Source organism: Falco rusticolus, chromosome 13 (genome assembly GCF_015220075.1).
Source record: "Falco rusticolus isolate bFalRus1 chromosome 13, bFalRus1.pri, whole genome shotgun sequence".
Taxonomy (NCBI): domain Eukaryota; kingdom Metazoa; phylum Chordata; class Aves; order Falconiformes; family Falconidae; genus Falco; species Falco rusticolus.
Genome location: NC_051199.1, coordinates 4,002,782 through 4,021,573, shown reverse-complemented (window position 1 = coordinate 4,021,573; position 18,792 = coordinate 4,002,782). Strand labels below are relative to the sequence as shown.

The 18,792-nt window shown below is 39.2% G+C and overlaps 1 protein-coding gene across 15 annotated transcripts in view; it reads right to left on the bottom strand.

Annotated features, from left to right (window-relative positions):
- Window positions 1-18,792, bottom strand: part of GIGYF2 (GRB10 interacting GYF protein 2) — a 79,069-nt gene that overhangs the window by 24,556 nt on the left and 35,721 nt on the right. For 14 of the 15 annotated variants that reach the window (XM_037406441.1, XM_037406446.1, XM_037406454.1 and 11 more), the window contains one exon: window positions 4,494-4,673. In XM_037406441.1, the coding sequence (XP_037262338.1) occupies window positions 4,494-4,673 (180 nt within the window). Of the gene's footprint in view, window positions 1-4,493; window positions 4,674-17,220; window positions 17,302-18,792 lie in introns of those variants that run through there. The other variant, XM_037406458.1, reaches the window with a different exon arrangement.

The following is an 18,792-nucleotide window of genomic DNA, read 5'->3' as shown; positions in this document are numbered from 1 at the left end:
AGTCATACATATGAACATCTCATTAAAACGGTGCTCAATTTTATAAGAGCAAAAGCATTTCTGGGAGCAACCAGCAACTAAAGCAGGGCAATACTGTCTACCTGAAGGAGAAGGCCTGACGCTGAAATCCCACTGACATGGCATCAGAAGCAAGCGTTATGTTTACTTCCACCTTCCTCATCAGAAATATCTACACATTAAAATCATAACTTCCTTTGGAATCAGAGAGACTTTTCCAAGGTTTAAGTGTGAGAGGCTGCTGACAACCAGACTGCATTTCTGATCAAAACCCACGGGCAGACATCTCCTCAGTACAGCAAGAAATGTCTGCCTCAGATTTCCCAATACGTGGAAAAACAGAGCTATGGCCTGAACCTGGCAATGCCATACTGTACAAACAAATTAATCTCTCTGCTTATTTGCCATCCTGGGACATGCAAATAGCCGAGCATCTCTTCTTCAGCTCTCTTTTGTATAGCAGAGGAAAACTTGGTATTAAGAACTTTCTATACAGCTGTAAATGGGCCATCCTGAGGCCATGCAATGAAAAAAGCCTCTGTTATTTTTACATGGTTCACATCCCTACGCCAGGAGCACAGGCTTTCTTCACAGTGGGACCCAGAAACAGTTTTTGAAGATGAATTTAAGCACCTTGTTAATTCTAGGCATCTTCAAAGCTCAAATTAACAACTTTAAAGAGATTTTGTTTACGTATGGTCTGTTTGCAAAGATTTACTCACACAACCTCCCTTCATGGCCCACACATTTTCAGAGCTAGGTGGACAGGCAAAAAGATAGGTGGAGCAGACACTTGCCCTTGTTTCTTAGTAACAACGAAAGTTTTAAAAAGCCTAGTTAGAGAACCTAGTGAGCAACTCAGGTCTGAAGTACAGGGCTGCCAATCTTTAAAGCAAACCACAAGTAAAGATAAATCTTACATTCTTACCTAAAGTTTTTTAACCAACAGTTAGGACAGAAATAGTTTCAAATTCAGTCCTGCAGTATCATTAGACACCAGATATATGATCAAGATTCCCAGTTAAAAGAAATTATTTTTAAATTTATCCCTTAGTATTTATGGTGATATTATAGGTGAAAAAGGACTACTGGCTGTTTCAGGAAATCCAAGTACACCTTAGTCTCAACTATTAATAGCTATTTATCTCATAAGATATATTCTCTAATTCAGAAGAACTTCCCATGTATGCTAAACTGGTGCTATCTACTCAATAAAAGACAAAGGAATAGTACGCATATTACTTTGGGGGCATATATTGGATATGAACCTAATTTTTATTTTGCTCCATTTTAGAGCAAGATTCTCAAATGTACTTAAGATTCAAGAATTACACAGCACAATGCCCAAAAACCAAGAAGTCTACTTGATTCATAGCAGTTGATGCTGAAAATAGAGTGAACCAAGATTAATTCAAAAAGCCTTTCAAAAAAAGCAGCAACCCAAAAAGAAATAACTTTATATGAGATTACAAACTAAGGCCTCTCTCTAAAATGCTTTTTAGGAAAAAAAAAATATCTTAGTACAGCTGCTTAAACAAAGACAAAATCGTATCAAAGAAATTTTAGGTAATAAGAGATTATTCCTATTCCTTAATGATGACAAAAAACAAAGCCAAAACACTCTACACCTCATTCATTAGTTTTGAGACCAAAAAGGTTTGTGTATCTATCTGATAAAATGGACTTGCTATGCAAATGTAAAGGGCAATCACTGCATGAATGCAAGAACCGGAAAAGAAAGAAGGGGGTCTTTTAGGTAAGCAGTCATTACATCGTTAAAATAGATGGCTAAAAAGAAGTCATCAAGAAGACTTTGAAGCAGCCAGTGAATTTAAAGCTATGGTCACATTCTTCTTACAGATAGTTAACCTGGTCTAAAGATCCTATTTTCACATCTACAAGAGCAACAGTACCACATCTACCCAGAACCACCAGCAAAACAACTTTTTCATTGTATAAACCATGAAAAGAGGTCTTCCCATCAGGCTTCTAGTCCTAATGCACAGACAGTAGCAGAAAAACTAGAAAACCCCATAAACTCTGACTGGAAAAGCCTGGTGATGCAATCCAGTTTTCATGCTGCAAAACCAAACAACTTTACATCCTTCTGAATTAAACAGTTGAAGGAAAAAAACATTAGGCTTGTCCATTTTAAGGAGAAGGATTGATCTGCTTCTTTACGACCAATATTCAGAAGATCCCTTGTCTCATATGAGGCATAGCCATGTGAGAACAGTTTAAAACACAGCATGGACACATGACAGATCCCTTCAACTATATCAAGAAAGTTAACTTTAGCTACAATAAATCAGACCACAGAATCTGGGAAACTACACTTAGGGGCACAATACTGCTTCAACAGCAGCAGACCGTCCTCTTGATCCTTTGTGCCTATTAAAAAACCACAAAATGAGCAGATTTAGGTCAGCCATCCTGCAGTAAACACAGCTGAAGGAGCAAGAGGAATTCAAAAGCTGGAAAAACAATGGTCTGTGGGAATCAAAGTATGCTTTGCTTAACAACACAAGATAAACTCAAGCCTGACAACTGCTACGTTCTTCTAAACTGTTCTCACCCAAAAAAACCTAACCCACAACCAAGCAGCATACAATCTAGTAGGGAATATGCAGAGCCAAGTCAAAGGAAGGTCTGGCTAAACAAATGACGACAGTACTCTAAAGACATTTCTCTATTTTTAGTAGGACACATGTTTAGTACTATTAACTAATACCAAAATAAGTACAAAGAAACAGTTTAAGCCATGCCAATTTGAGTTAAATTCATTGTTTAAAGCAAGAATGTGACTAAAACCATTTTGATGGTCCTGCGGCTACTACTAACAGAAGAATTCAAAATACAGCTCTGACCAAAGCTGAGAGACTAGTACCATACAGCTGCAACTTGGTCTATCTCAAAATTAGCTAATTCTAAGAATTCTGTGAATCTGCAGAGAACAGGCTTTTTATTATACCTGCTAAAACTTGTAAATGAAGTTAAGTTGTCTATGACAGAAGAAATTCAGTAAGTAGTAATATTTACTATGATGGAAATAAGATGAATTTTCAAAACCTTTCTCAGAACATCTAAAGCAGTTCAAGACATGAATGAACTTCTGAACTTTGAGGTCTATGCTTCCTTTTAAGCTAAAGCATGCAGGCTTGTACTTGCAAAACACTCTACTCCTAAGTATCATACTGCATCTGATCATCATGAGATACAATTGTAGCTGGCCTGATGTCATCTGAACTACATAACAAAGCAGCAGTGTCTAATGAACAATCACAACCAAACACTGGGGAAAACTGCATTCTTTAAAATTTGCCCTTTAGCTCTGCTCTAAATAGAAAATATCTGATAATAAATCTAGCCTTGGGCTCGCTGCTAAATTTTAGTACAAGCTAACAGTTGTTTGAGGGCAGAGTAATATGTAGCTGCGGAGAGGGTTAGGAACAGAGGTAATGGTTGCTCACAACCATTACAGTACTGAAAAAGTCCTTTGACATGTTGGAAAGGGTGACAGACCCATTGCAAGAGCAAGCATGACACTAACTGAAGTAAAGATGTTGTCTACCTCGGCCCCAAAAATGTCCATGCTTCCTTTGCTTCCCTACAAAGATGTAACTGTGCAAGTGCCACAATCCTCCCTTGGTTCCCCAGAGGCTTTCTGCAGCCAATAAAATTAGCTAAAACTAGGATCCACAACAGGTATGACTGGCTAGCAAGATCTTCTCCAAGTAGAAAGGGGACGGGGGGGGGACGGGGGGGCGGGTAGGGCTTGAGCAGAGGGGATGTTTACTCAAATACCAAGCTCTGCTTTGTATTTCTCCTGCAACTCTAGCAATGGAATGCTGGAAAGCAAGTAAACCAGACCAACTTTGTCAGACCAGGCCAGGGGAGAGTCACACCAAACAGATGCTTGAAATTTACTGAGACAAGACATCCTGTAACTAGCTACAAGATCCATTCAGCAACATATTTTGAGATTTTCCATGGATCCCTCTTGGCATTGCAAACACATTTGGAAAACTAGAAAGAGGCCAGCAACCTGAATTGTCGTCAGCATTGCTCCACAGCCTTACATACACCACCTCATGTGGGTAACTTCTCTGGTCCTCAGCATCACAGCCACAGAGAAACGGTACTATGAAAAAAACCCTGGTTTTACCTGACACATACACACCTGGAGCACAACACAGACAAGCACACACCTGAAAAACACTGTTCCCTTAAATACATTAGGGCATTGAAGACATCAAAAAGAAAACAAAAAGCATGCAATTTTATGCTAACCATTTTGTGACCAAGAGCCCCATGTATGACAAAACAGTATTTAATAACTAAACCCGCGTGAATCTTACTCATTTTTGTCCCAAACTTTATGTCACCTCCTTTTCCTCTGCTTCCCCCATGCCTGGATTCACCCACTGCCCCTTTCCTACAACCATGGCTGCATTTTTCTCCAGATCTCCTCTCACCTGGACTGTGAGGACGCCACCTCTCACCATCCCTCCGTGACCCAGCCAGTCGCCAGCCTCCATCATCATCTTCCCCATTCTGTTCCTCCCTGAAGATGCGCCAGTTCTCGCTCTCAGAGCGTATAAACTCATGCTTCCTCCCCGTTGTTGCTGTCCCACCTTCCTCAAAGTTTGGTCTCACTGCAAAGAAAACATGCCAGTGAACACACATCCCATCTTTAGGAACCTGGAAACAAAAGGGTTGAAATCTTGCTCCCTTTGAGGCAAAAATGCACCAGAAATAAGTGGTGATAGGAACCTGGGAGAGGAATGGAAGTTCATGGAATGAAACATATGACAGGTAGATTTAGGAAATCCTGCTATATCCCTATGTTCCTTAGGAAGGGAAAGGCTAAGAAAAAACACAGAAGAAAGCAAAGCATACAAGAAACTATGACATGGATAGGAAAGGCAGAGGAGGAAAAGACAATAGTTTGAGACACAGGGAAGCATAAAAGCAAAGAAGCCAAAGTATGCACAAAGAATAAACTGCTGTATCATGAAAAGGCTCTTGCTAAAGGAAAATGGGAATGCAGTAAACTTAATTATACACATTTTATCAAAACCAAATATATTTGCTACTTCTGTAATAAAAAGAATATGAGATGTATATATTTAATCGAGTATGACGTACAGCATTCTTGCAATGTTTTAGGGACGACTGAAAATGTAAAGTAGGATTAAGGATTAAACAGGAAAAACACAGCAGTGTTAACATCATCATGTGAATCCATTTTCTGGAGAGTCAAGGTCAGCATATTAAGAGTTAGAAGCAACTATGATCAAGCTCAAGGACAAGTCTACCAGAAGTTCAGGATACAGGACAGTCTTTCAGTTCCTAATTCACATTATATTTAAATTAAAACATAAAATCCCCAAGTACTTAATGAAAAGCAACACTTGCCACAAAATGATGATAATTTTTTTATAAAAAGTATCCACAACATACACCAGTAACGCAGGCTAGACATACATGCTGCTTTCACTGTTGATTCATCCTGACAAGGATACACCACCACAGAAATAAACAGTAGTACTAGCTTCAGGACTTTTGGATTTTCTATTTCTTTAAATGTGTTTAGCTGTGTAGCAACAGAATTCTCACAGGAACCATGGTGATGCTGCTTCTTCACTGGTACTATTAACCAGTGTTAACCTGAAATTGTGTGGTTATCTGTAAAAAAAGTATTCAAGTACTAGAGAAAGGAATACTTAATTTTCCTTCTCAGTCTTAAAATCCAAAAATACAAGATGGTATTTATTGAAGATTGCATAGTATGCCTACTTGCTTAGACAGGAAAAAACAAACAGAAAGCATGACTAGGCACTAAGATTCTGGGGGTGGAAAGAGGCATTTTTAAGTTACTTAGTTTAAGGATAGGAGATTGCATTCTCCTTTCTCCACATCACACAGTTTTTGCATTCAATAAGAAAGATGAGGAAACAGGAGTAACTGAAATTTATGGCATATCAAACCTCTATTTAGAACTTAGAAATTCTTCCTACCTAGAGATATTGCACTCTGGAGAGAGGAAACACGCTATCGTTGGACTTTGCATGTATCTTGGAGAAGAACCAACATCCTTTCTCCACCATCTTAAAACATTAGACAAAAAAAACCCGTTTTTTTCCTCCAGCTCAAAGTTTTCCACAGTATATTAGTTTACAGAGGGACTATAGTGAAAGAGTACAGGTGGAATTCAATCCAGACTAGAAAATCCAAAATGTTTCCAGTTTCCCATACTCCAGGTTTACATGAAACCCTTTTACTGTTACAGGAACAAGTTTCTACAAGAATTTTCAAGATGGCAGGGCCCTTGACCTATCAAGCAGGCAGGAGAGGCAGGAAACGCCCCAAAGTTTAAGATGCAAGAGCTCTTCCAACCTGATGACTACCTGAGTGACTGCAAGTGATTACTTGAGGCCCTCAGAAAAGTAAATGGAACACCTTCCTCTTGTGTCTATATAAAAAGCTAAAGTTATTGGCTAACGAAGTACACCATCACTACCAACAGGCAATCTCAGCTATGAAGCCAAACATAGCCCAGATACACATTTACTTCATTGAAGGGGACATGTGGCTAAGGATAACTTCTTTGAGAACAAAATTTTTAAAACTGTGTATTTTGGAAGTCTCTGGTGATACTGGCTCTGAAGAAAAAACATAATAGAATCGATTGCTGGAGACACTCAACTCCATTTGGTAGGTGCAATGCTGGCAAATTTACTTATCTGGAATGGATAAGCCTTTGCCGATGAAGGTCAACCACATTCTGTTTTCCCATGCTTCACATAAAACACAGGAAGGCAACAAGCCAGACAGAAAATTTAAGTCTGGGAAATACGGGGTGGTGGTTTGTGGTTTTTTGGGTTTTTTTGGGGTTTGGGTTGTTTTTTTTTTTTTTTTTCATTTTAGATGTCTGAAAAATATCACCCAGAAGAATCTAACAGGAAGTTTAGGGAAGCCTCTCAGTATTGTGCCTTGGATGGGCTTCACATAGTAGAAGACTAGGAGACAAGAGCTACAGAGCCAAGTCAGCTGAACCTAACACACAGAGATAGTGGCCCAGGAGTGAGCTGCAATCCAACAGACCAGATGAGCTTAAGACCCAGACGATAAGGAATATGCCTCGTTCTTTCTGAACTTGTATTAGAATGCTACAAGAAAGAAGAAAAATGTCATTTTTATTCTGCAGCACAACACACTCGTTTTTTCCTCACTAAAAAAAGTTACCAAGAGAAAAAGGTTACTCAACTTGCTATTTTGAGACTAGAAAAATATTTTTTACGAATGTATCTATTATTTTCATCAAAATTCACAGCTACTACCTCACACATTCAGTAACATTGAGAGATTTTAGACTAACAATTAAGAAAAAAAAAGTTACTTCTGTCCATTACTAAGTTCAGTTGAGATTCTGGAGACAGCTCTTTAACACTGGGAAGCTATCAGTTCACAGGCTCTGTTCCACTCTTCCAAAAACATTTTGGGGGAAAAAAAAGTTACCTAAACAATACTGTGAAATCTACTCTGCCACTGAATATGCATGTGTTTTTAGCCCCTCTGCAAATACATACATGCTATAGACATACTCAAGGCAACAACTCAGGTCGTCTTAGTCCTTAAGACAGCTGGGTTTGCCCCTAAGAACTGAACTATAGAAGTCAGGTTTTGTATTCAGAATTTGCAGAAAATGGCATCCCCACTTGCTGCTGTGGGGCTTGAAAAACACATCTCCACAGAGGTGACAGACCATCAAACGCTGTCTGCCAGGATCAGACACAAGTGGGATTCTGCCCCTCCCTCCTCTGACTTTCATTGCTACAGCATTAGAAAACTAAGAAACATAGGGTTTTTTAATATATATGTATATATATGTGCTTAGAAGGGGTCAGTACTATATTTACCTGAGGATGGTATCGCCTATGATTCTGAAACCTGTCTAAACACAGCAACACTCCAGTGTGTCACATCAGATGACTGTTCCAATGCTACACTTCAGTGGAATTGAGAGAAAATGCTGTGTATCGTGACACACAAGGTTTCTGGTACTACAACACCATAGCAAGCAATATTCAAAGACAGCAAGGTATGTGTCAAAACAGACCTGCATTAGATGATCTTGAACATTAGACAGACCAGCCTGTCACAGGTTAAGGATCAGAAAAATCAAGCTACCCAGATGACAGAAAGACTGTGATAAAACTGTATACAAGGATACTTCTGCAGCTTACATCTAAACTCATAACTTCCAAAGTCCTAGCATATTGTCTTTGCAAACTATTCCTAGACTTGAGAACATTCATTTCAGCTGAAATTACTTAGGTCAGAGGGTCAGTATTTGGCAATGTTTTAAGGATGAAAAAACTAAAATGCAATCTATGGTTTTGCCTTGGACTAATTGACTGGACTTCCTGAAGGGAAGGAGCAGTAAAAGGGCACCTCTGTTCAAGTCTGTCACAAAGCCAGCAATGGTGTTTACAGAAAGTAGAGCCTACTGATATCCAGCCAAAAAAGCCTACAGCTGTGCAACACTGAGCTGAAGGGAGACTAACTGCAAAGAACAAGACTGGGATTCTGGAACATAGCCCCATGGCAACACGTTTCTGAAGACGACTTACTAACAGAATGGCAAATAACTTCTGTTCTCCATGCTGTCAGTCCATGTTTCCTATGACATGGTCACTGTTTGGAGAGAATAAACACCAAAGCGATGATTTACAGCAATACTGCTTCCTCTAAAGAGGGGAAAAACTAGGGAGAGTCTATTAAAGTGCTTTGACTTGCTCTCTAATTTCTGCTGCATACTACACTTCCTTAATAAGGTAAGAAAAACCTTTGCAGCTAGTGTTTTTAAAGAAATTCAAATGACTTTGCCTAGATGTGTAATTTTGTAGCTCATTTTACAGGAAAATAAGACAAATGGCCTTAAGATAATGTTTCTAAAGGACTACCTTCTCATTAAGGACAGTATTTGACATGCTAGGGGTATTATAAGAATACATATATTGTGAAGCAACCCACTTGTAACCAAAGTCAGTGACAGAGATACAAAGTTTTGATGTCTATTTCTAGCTTTACATTTTGTCTCCATACAAAACTCAATCTCAACAGTACATCTCAAAGAAATACTATTCAAGTATCACTCCGTATTTTTTGCTAAACTGACCATTATCCACTGTCATGACTATGGGTGAACCAGTAAATTCAAAGGAATTAGAAGAGTTTATTTTTATTTTTATTATTATGTTAAGAGAGTTTAATTTCATAACACACACCTGGAAATCACATACTCTAGCTATTTCATCTGCTGTATGATTGTGTTAAGATTTTCAATCCATTCACTTGAATCAGATTAGAAAACCTGTGATCAGACACCACCCACCCTCTACAGTACAAAATATGGTTTGTAAGAAAATACTACTTGTAAAAAAAATACAGCCTCTTCTATTCACAAGTGGGATGTCTGTAGTGGAAGTTCAACTTTGTGAAGGGTGAAGGGCAAGTCACACTGTCCCACAGGCTTGCCACAGTGGTGGCAGTCCCCTTGCACTAGATTATTTGCCCGCGTTCTGAAGGTCACACTATGCCTATCACAATTTTTAGTGCTGTGCCTGAACATGTATTAATGTTCCATACTAATGAAGCAAAGAATTAATATTTTGCAATTTAGGGTTTGAGGGAAGGTTAAAGGGAAAAAAAATAAAAAAAGAAGAGGGAGGATTTTGTTTCCTAAGCAGGAAAGTCTACATTAATAATTTTCCCAGCAGGCCTTCAGTAGTTTTACTGAAAACAACTACAGCCTTTGTTTCACAGATCCTCTTACATCTGTCGTTCGATCAAAGCCCTCACGTCAACAGCTCACCAAGAGAAAAAAAATTAAAAGTGTGAAATACTACTGCATTACAAAGCTGTCCTCAGAGTTCGTTTTAGTAGTGCAGCATGCTGACCACTCTGCATGGCCAGTCAGCTAAAACATCTTCCCTGAATAACTCTTCTCATTTGCTAAGTAAGAGAGAAAACAGCACAAGTGAAAGTGGTTTCGTTTACTGCATGGAATCAGCAACCCACTTAATCTGCACCGTTTCATTCCTAGGCTTTAGCAAAATCTGAGATTAATTCCATGTTTTCACAAAGGAGCAACATGGAGATGGAAAAGTGGCCAGATCTGCATCTTCTGACCAGCATTAAGCTACAGTTCAGTAACACCCTCCAGACACCACCGGCTGTACCATTAGCTGCAGCCCAGCTTTGTTAAGACCAACACTCAGGAGCTCAGGACCTAATGAGAAGAGGAAGAAGTGGCACTAGACAAGCAGCAGTGAGACACTAGTGTCTCTCTTCACCTAAACAAACAGTAGTTGACACTGGTTAGAGAGAAATTATCTGAAAAGTGTGTGTTTTTCAGCAGCACTACAGGAACTTTTCCCATTCAGCTTTTCCAGGGGAATTTTGGCCTTTTCAACTTTAACATAAAACTTTCAGATTATACAAACCTAAAAAATTATCTTGATTAAGGAGGTGAGGGGGAAGGCACCCCTTCTCCAAGTAAGTGTTTGAGGATTTCTCCTTGGCTGCTAAGGGTTTGTGTTGGGTAAAGAAATGCTCCTAACAAACCAGCATTCTTTTCCACATGATCAGAGCTAACCGGCCCCCCTGCAGGCAAAATGACCAATCAAATCAGCTTCAGATGAAAACCAACACCCCCCCCGCCCCAGCACTATAAACACAGGCATGAGACATACAAACCCATTTTTTAAATTAAAAAAAAAAAAAAATATCTCTACCAACCACTTGTGGGAAGCTTCTCTCCAGTGCTGGGACCAATATACAAGACCAGCCCAGACTTCCTCCTGGAACCTAGGTATTCCCCCTTCTCCTGCACACAAGCCCTTCAGAGACCGGTAAGTACGCAAATATTTTTTTTCTTTTTCTTATTGTACAATTAGAAATTGTTCTGTCATTCTTTAATCAAAGAAATCAAAGTTGTTTTCAGGGCACAGAGTTTTCTTTCTACAGCTGGCTAAATTATTACCTTAAAATGGTTTCTGATTGCCCCCCCTCCTTCAAAAAGCAGCAAACGCTCTCTCAGATGAGCATATCCCTAACAGAATACAAAGCAAAACTGAAGTCATCAGGCAATATTTTTTCAGGAAGTTTTCAAGTTAAACAGTGCTGGACAGACTCTGCAATGCTTCGGAAACAGAGCATTTGCAAGCCTCCAGCTAAGGTAGCCAGGTGTTGGCCAAGCGTTATGAAAAAGTCATCCTCACCTTGTCACATTCATCATAACTCAGCACTTCAGTTCCATCACAAATGAAAGTGAGCTTCACCTCATCAAGCCTGCTTTTACCATCTCTAATTATATCTCACATCTTCAATCATTTTCAAATCAATGCATTCTCTGTGCTTATGGACACACTGTGAGCTAGCACTGCTGCCCAGGAAGCCGTGCACAGGCATCAAGCACGAACTCCAACATCCCAGAAAACTCGAGTTATTCTAGTCAAGCTATTACAAAGTCTGCATCACACAGGGCAGGACTGCTCTTCAAAACCAGCAAGCTCCCACAAAAGATGGATGGCAGCAGACTTCTATTACTGCAGCCTTACATCAAATAAAATCCTCCCTCTGTGAATTTACTCCTTCATTAACAAGACTACATTTTGGACTTAGCTTTTTCTACAAGGTTTTAATCTATACAAGCATATTTTAAAGCCTTAAACAATATTTAAGCCAAGTCTTGGTAAAGTTTTTTCTGTTTCTATAAAGGTGGCCAGACTAGTTGGTCCAATCAGATATTACCTCAGAATCAAGAATTTAGAGTTTATATGAATCCTCACACTAGCTTCAGCATGCAAAAACACATACAAAAAATGGAGCATTACAGATGTTCCCAAAAATCCAAGTATCTAAGCAGTCTTGTTTTCTGTACTATTAAAAATAAAAAAAGACACGCTCTCCCATTTTACCAAAATTTTGGTAGCTTTTTGTTTGTTTGGGGTTTTTTGAAGTGCATTCTGTAGTAAGCTGTCACAGAAGGTCAAAAGTACAAGCTCTTGCATCCTATCCTTTGTGGCACTTGCTTTGAAAAGCAGGACTTAGGCTCACTAAATTAGAAGTTCCCATTTTTACAAGACTTGCTTATATGTGCAGCAAGTCCTAAAAACTGTTATCTTAATTCTGCAGACTGCTTGGAAAAAACAGTTTTGTCACAAACTACTCCCATTCATCTCAATGAGGCGTTAGCTACAAAACCTAAAGGACAAACGTGTTTGAAATTTTAACTATCCTACTAACAACTGCAGCAGAAGCTTTCAACCAAAGCAGTTACTCTAACTGAATTACCTCCTACATTTCTAAGATTGTCCCTTAATGTAAGTTTTATGATCCAGTCATGTCATCAAGACTGAAAAAAAACTTCATTTCCTAATACTAATGTCAGAGCATCTCAAGGATTGCCACTCAATCTAATAACAATACCAACATTTTAATAGCATGAAAGTGTCTTTTAAAAAATATATATTTGTTCTTTTTGCAAAGTGCAGAGGCAACAACACATCTGCATGATCACAGCTTGGAGTACAGAGATGACAGAAACTAGTAGAAGATTATGTGGACCCACATCAAGTAAAGAGGGAATGTACACATTCCCACAGGGTCATGCCAGCACCACCTGGGTTCTAATAAATCTTCAAATTATGCTACAGTTGTAAGCAGTTTTTGCAGTTACTCCCAACAGCAGGTACTCTTGACTACTTCACTGTCATAATGAAGCAGTACACTAAAAACTGCCTGAAATCCCTTCCAAGGTCAATTAGAACAATTTGAAGAGCAGAAGTTGGGCAGGTAGGGCAGCACTGCAGGAGTCTACCCTGAACACAGCTCCACATAAAGGCACTCAGGCTCCTAAGATGGTTGCAGGTGCATTAACATACTGAGCTGAAAACAGGCTGGAAGCATCACTTTAAATACCTTCAACCAAGAAGGCAAACAAACACTGCTGCAAACGAGCCCCCCTACAATCCTACTGAAGTCTTTAACAGCTGAGCTGCTTCTGTCAAGAAAAAGGCTAAGCAAGAGGAAAGAAGAGGAAAGCAACACGGTGGCGTGAAGCAGCAATGTTAACAAAGGGCTGTTACAACTCAAGGAAGATCTCGGTCAAAAAGACAGAGCACGGGAGATCAGTATGCTGGGTCATGAATTTCAGAAATGCAAGCAATATACTAGAGCTGTAAGGCAAGGTTTTATTACACAAAAATCATTAGCAAGCCAGGTCAGTTTAGAACCTGCCCAACTCCTAGGAAAAGGGAAACTGTGACTTTGATTTAAAAAGGTAGTACTCACCCTAAACTGACTTGTCTTAGAATGGCAAATAGAAGGAAGAAGCCAGAATGAGGGACAATGATGGCAAAGAGACTAAAAAAAGGTCGAAGAACAGACATGCACACTACAGTTGGTGATAACCATTACATTTTCAATAGGCTGGAAACAGGAAGACTTAAGACATACTGAATGCAGGATGAAAAACTGGTCAACTTGCCAAAAGATGTTTAGAAAAGTAATTCCTGACAGTTCCAGTCTTTCCAGTCAAGGGCTATCAGCTGGGAGATGGAAGAACACCTCAAAGCTGTAACAGTTTCACAAGTCAGGAACCAGGGAAAGCAAAGCCAGACAAACTGCATAACGTTAAGTTAAGAGATTACATTAGACAAATCTGGATTAAAAACACAGTAGGTATTTAGCAGTGAGAGATAAGTATACTCCCAAAAACAATGCAGAATTTTTCTTTTCAAGTCAAAGTTTAATGTCTTTCCAAAACATACACTGTTTGAAACTGGGATTAATGTGGGGACATCAAGGAACATGCCAGGCAGGGGATCACATCAGATGGTCCAAACTGTACTTTACAACGTCATTAATTTATCACTAACAAAGAAAGAAGGTATTTGTATTTTTTACTACATTGGGCAACAAAAAGAGTAGAAAGAAGGCAGTAATTCTTTTTAAATTCAGTCACATCTACTCCTAAATTGACTTTGCTTTTGAGAATACAGAGGACTGATCCTCCAGCCCAAGTAAGCTATTTCTCACAGGGCAGTTCTTTCACCTCTTATTCTAAACCAACTGCAATGCTCTCGGAACCTATCTGCAGTTTCTTACCCACTTTTCCCCACCCCAAGAAGTTGAGACTTGTGGCTCAAAGCTATCAATAGCTTTTGCAAAATCAAATAAGATTTTTTTTTAAAAAAAAAGAACCCAAATTGTTTTGGAACTCAAGCTTACACACTTCCAGTGCTATCACTGCCATCAAATTAGAAGCCTAATATTTTCAACAGTCCTAGACAATAAAAATCGTAGGCCTATATATCAAATCAGACCAGAGCAGTAACCTGGTTAACCTTAGCAGGCAAATTCCCCTGCTGGGAGTCCCATGGAGCAGAGACACAAGACTGTTGTAAATTGTGCTGCTGGGGGCTAACGGAGTTTCTCTTTCTCAAGTACCTTCAAAATCTGTCAGTAATGGATCCTCCCCCACAGAAAAGATCCTAAACAACCTGACAATGAACACTAACTAAATTTTTTCAGAGCTTTAAGTCAAAATTAAATGATCAATCAACTCCCAAGAAAGCTCCTTGACAAAACTGAGACCCTGCAATGCTCACAGCGTTTTGCTCTGAGTAAAGTCTGTGGCACCCAAGCACACTACCTTAGCATTGATATATGGAAGACACAAAGTGTAGCAAAGAAAAAGTGTACCACATTAAGTATGTTTTTCCTTAATGTATGTAACACTGTAGAAAAAAGGCTTCTGTCACCAACCAGTCTGTATCAGGTTAATTCTCACAGCATTTGTTTGTTTTGCAAACCTGTATTACTTGGAAGCTACTAAGCAGATGCTGCCCTCCAAGTACCATGAGAACCTACAGAAACACATCAATTTTGGTTTTGTGTTTTGTTGTTTGTTTTTTCAAGAATGCATGATGTTTACACCCAGAACCATGTTGTTCTGCAGGTGTTCTCTATTCACACAAATACTGTGTGTACTCCTTATCCTAAGATGATAAAACCAAGGCATCGTCCACAGCTCATTTTAAGCATGGTCCCCATCATTCTTCCCATTCGGAGAAGCCCCTTTTTCCAGCTCCTTCACAGCATCCAGAAAGGCTTTTCTAAATCTCAGCACAAGGACTCTGTTCTACAGACAAGTTGCTAATCATTTGGCTCCTGAAGCATTTAAAACTGTATTCAGGTTATTTTAAATTCTGTAACAGTGCAGCAAGACTGAAAACTCATTTACAGAGCTGTATCATAGATGAAAGATCAAACTCAAATGAAGGTGCGGGGTCATGCTATAAGCTGAATGGACTATGATCAGAATCCCCCAAGAAATGTAACCTGGCACTACTGACCAGGAAAATCTCAGTAAGGCCACTGTATTCTCCAGCACAGGGAGCTGTTTCAAAACGCTCCTTTCTAGGGGATGTGAAATGAAAAATAAAAATGGGGGGAAAACCACCAAATCCCACTCAGGCCATCATCTACCCTACCTCCTTTGACTACATGAATAGAAGAAATAGCTGAATGGTTTTGAGAACCTACAGAAGGAAAGAAAAAAAATTTACCTAAATATTCACTGCCATGTCAATTCCCATACTTCAGCATGCATTAAGTGAAAACAAAAGAGAATGTTCTGTCTTTACTAAAATTTGGTAACAAGATCAAGTAAGCAGTCACAAAACATGCTGGTTTACAGCATCAAACATCACAAGAAAGATTTTTACCTTCCATAAATTCATTCTGAAGTTCAGGATCCTTAGATCTAATGCATTTCAAGATAAAACTAAGACAGCACTCATGGGGAGAAAAGAAATCCAATTCCTCTAGGCTGTCTGTACACTTGTATTATACACTGAAACAGTCATAATTCAAAGAAAGGTCAAAATTGATAGGAAACCAAAGCTGACTAAATACACCATGTATAATTATGATTTGCAGAATTTATTTTTTTTAAAAAATCCTCTGTCGTTCTACAAACAAGCTTCCTCCCAATCTTAAGTAGGCTGTATACATTGTGAAGTCTATCTTACATGAACCTGTATTTAATTTTAATGTGTCCCAGGTGAACTTTAATATTCAGTATTTATAAAATTTATGGATTTGAGTGGCCAGTGTCTTTTCAAAAGACACTTGAGCATCTCTGACAAGTTTGGCAAGTTTCGAGGTTTAATAGTAAATAAAGGAGCCTAACATGTCAAATACCCACAACTATCCATTTTGCTTCCCACATTTGCAATTCCACCTTCACCCCTAATTCCCATACACTTGCTGTCCTATGTTCTTATTTGGTCACTAATAAAAAGTACACTGCTTTGGCAGCCCAGATTTCAAATTACATCACAGTATATTTTCAGCATTGGTCTCCTGCCCTCTTTCCACCTGATCCTTACATGAACAACCTTAGACTCCCAGAAGCAGCTCTGCCCCAAATATTGGAATTCTGCTTAACTGGACATGGTGGGCCCAGACAGCAGTCATTTCCTTCAGCTAGGAAAGTCCGAAAGGGCTACTAGGTAAACCACAGCATTCCCCTAACATGCATGAACATGTTAGCGAAATAATATAAAAAACATTATTTCCATAGCATTATTGTTAACAGTGTTCATAATAGTATCTGTAAACTATTATACTGTTAAAATGTAAACTATTATGCTTCTAAAGAAGTTATTAAAACTGATACAATCAGACAAAATTCATTTTCTTTTCCGATACAGCATGCCTAATCACATCCCACCCACCCCTAAAGAATTAAAACATGCAACTCAAATGTAAATTTAGGAAGGTAAAGTATGAAAGTTATATTTAAACAACTAAGCAGGGAAAACTTGAGAAGCAGTCAGATTTTTAAACTTAATCTTTTAGCAAAGTATTACCACAAAGAGTGGTAAATTCCTCTCCAGGCTCCTGACTTAATCTTCTCTGGATTGCAATCTATAAGCCCTCCTTTGTTGGCTGCAGCATTTCAACCCCTGCTGATGTGTCAAAATCTGTGAAAGTTAGGCAAAATACAAATACGCTGCACTGTATCACATTTTTTCCTTTTTTTCTCTTTTCTAGACAATGACAACTGATATGATAGAGAGCAATAACACGAAATCCAGTGCTCCCCTACTGACCCAAAGATACCTGAGGATGGTGACCAAGGATGGACATAGCACATTCCAGATGGATGGTGCCCAAGGAAAAAGTCTGGCATACCTCCGAGATGCATGGGGAATATTAATGGACATGCGGTGGAGATGGATGATGCTTGTCTTTTCTGCTTCTTTTGTCATTCACTGGCTAGTCTTTGCAGTGCTTTGGTATTTTCTGGCTGAGATGAATGGGGACCTGGAGCTGGACCATGATGCTCCACCTGACAACCATACTATATGTGTCAAATACATCACCAGCTTTACAGCTGCTTTCTCCTTCTCACTGGAGACGCAACTCACAATTGGTTACGGCACTATGTTCCCAAGCGGGGACTGTCCCAGTGCTATTGCACTGCTTGCAATACAGATGGTCCTGGGGCTCATGCTGGAAGCCTTCATCACAGGTAATCCTTCATATTTAATCTTTAAACAGAATAGGTGTAACAATTAAGATTTAAGAAATGGAGCTAGAATAGTGATCATATTTATATCTGAACGAACAATTAGGTCAGTCACTACAAGGATAATAAGATTTTGGCTATGTAGTAGTAAAAGTTCAAACTCCTTTCATTAACAAAAGTCATAAAGTAGGCGACAGCAGGATAGGGACTTGAGAGTTCCACTATGCATTGGGCAATACTTGTGGCAGACCCCCACTTATTCTCGATCACTTATTTCTTATACCATTATGTCTTCAGGTCTTTTCCATGGAATTACAATATTTAAAGTCAATTTGCTTTGATTTTCAAGTTTACTTTTGTCTAGCTGAAGTATTTTTGTTGATCTTTAAGTCAGCATTTGCATATTCCTTAGTACCTTATGTAAAAGTAATGAGAACTTTTACAATGTCACAGCTATTTCAAAGTATTTAAAATTATTTAAAGTAATTTTCAGGTTTAAAGTATTTCAAGAGACTTAAAAAATATACAGGTTAGTTTACTGTGTATTAACAAAGAGCTTCTCCAGTGGCGGCACACCAAGATCAGGTATTACTACTAATTACAGTAAATCGTGGCAAGCCAAGGGCTCTCCTTCCTACAGCTACAATTCATTCTCTAAATACTAGTAGGGGAACATAGTTTAGGAAAAGAACCATTTCAGGAATGCTGTATTTTTAAAACAAGAACAGGTTAGTGTGCTGCCAATCTAGCAGTTTTCAGACATGCAGGCTGAGGCTAGAAGGACCATGTCCACCCAAGCCTGCTTCTGTTCCTTTGGACTGGTTCACAGAGCTCAGAGGCTGCAGGGAACCAATCCAGGCACTGTGCTGGTTTTCAGTTTGTCCTTTTCCACGATGCAGGTGCTTTTGTGGCAAAGATCGCTCGACCCAAGAATCGGGCATTCTCCATCCGCTTCACCCGCTCTGCCGTAGTGACGCACACAGAGGGAAAGCTGTACCTTATGTTCCAGGTGGCCAACACACGCTCCAGCCCACTAACTAGCGTCCAAATTTCTGCTGTACTCTACCAAGAACAAGAAAATGGGCAGCTGCACCAAACGAGTGTTGACTTCCACCTAGACAGCATTACTTCGGATGAGTGTCCTTTTTTCATCTTCCCACTGA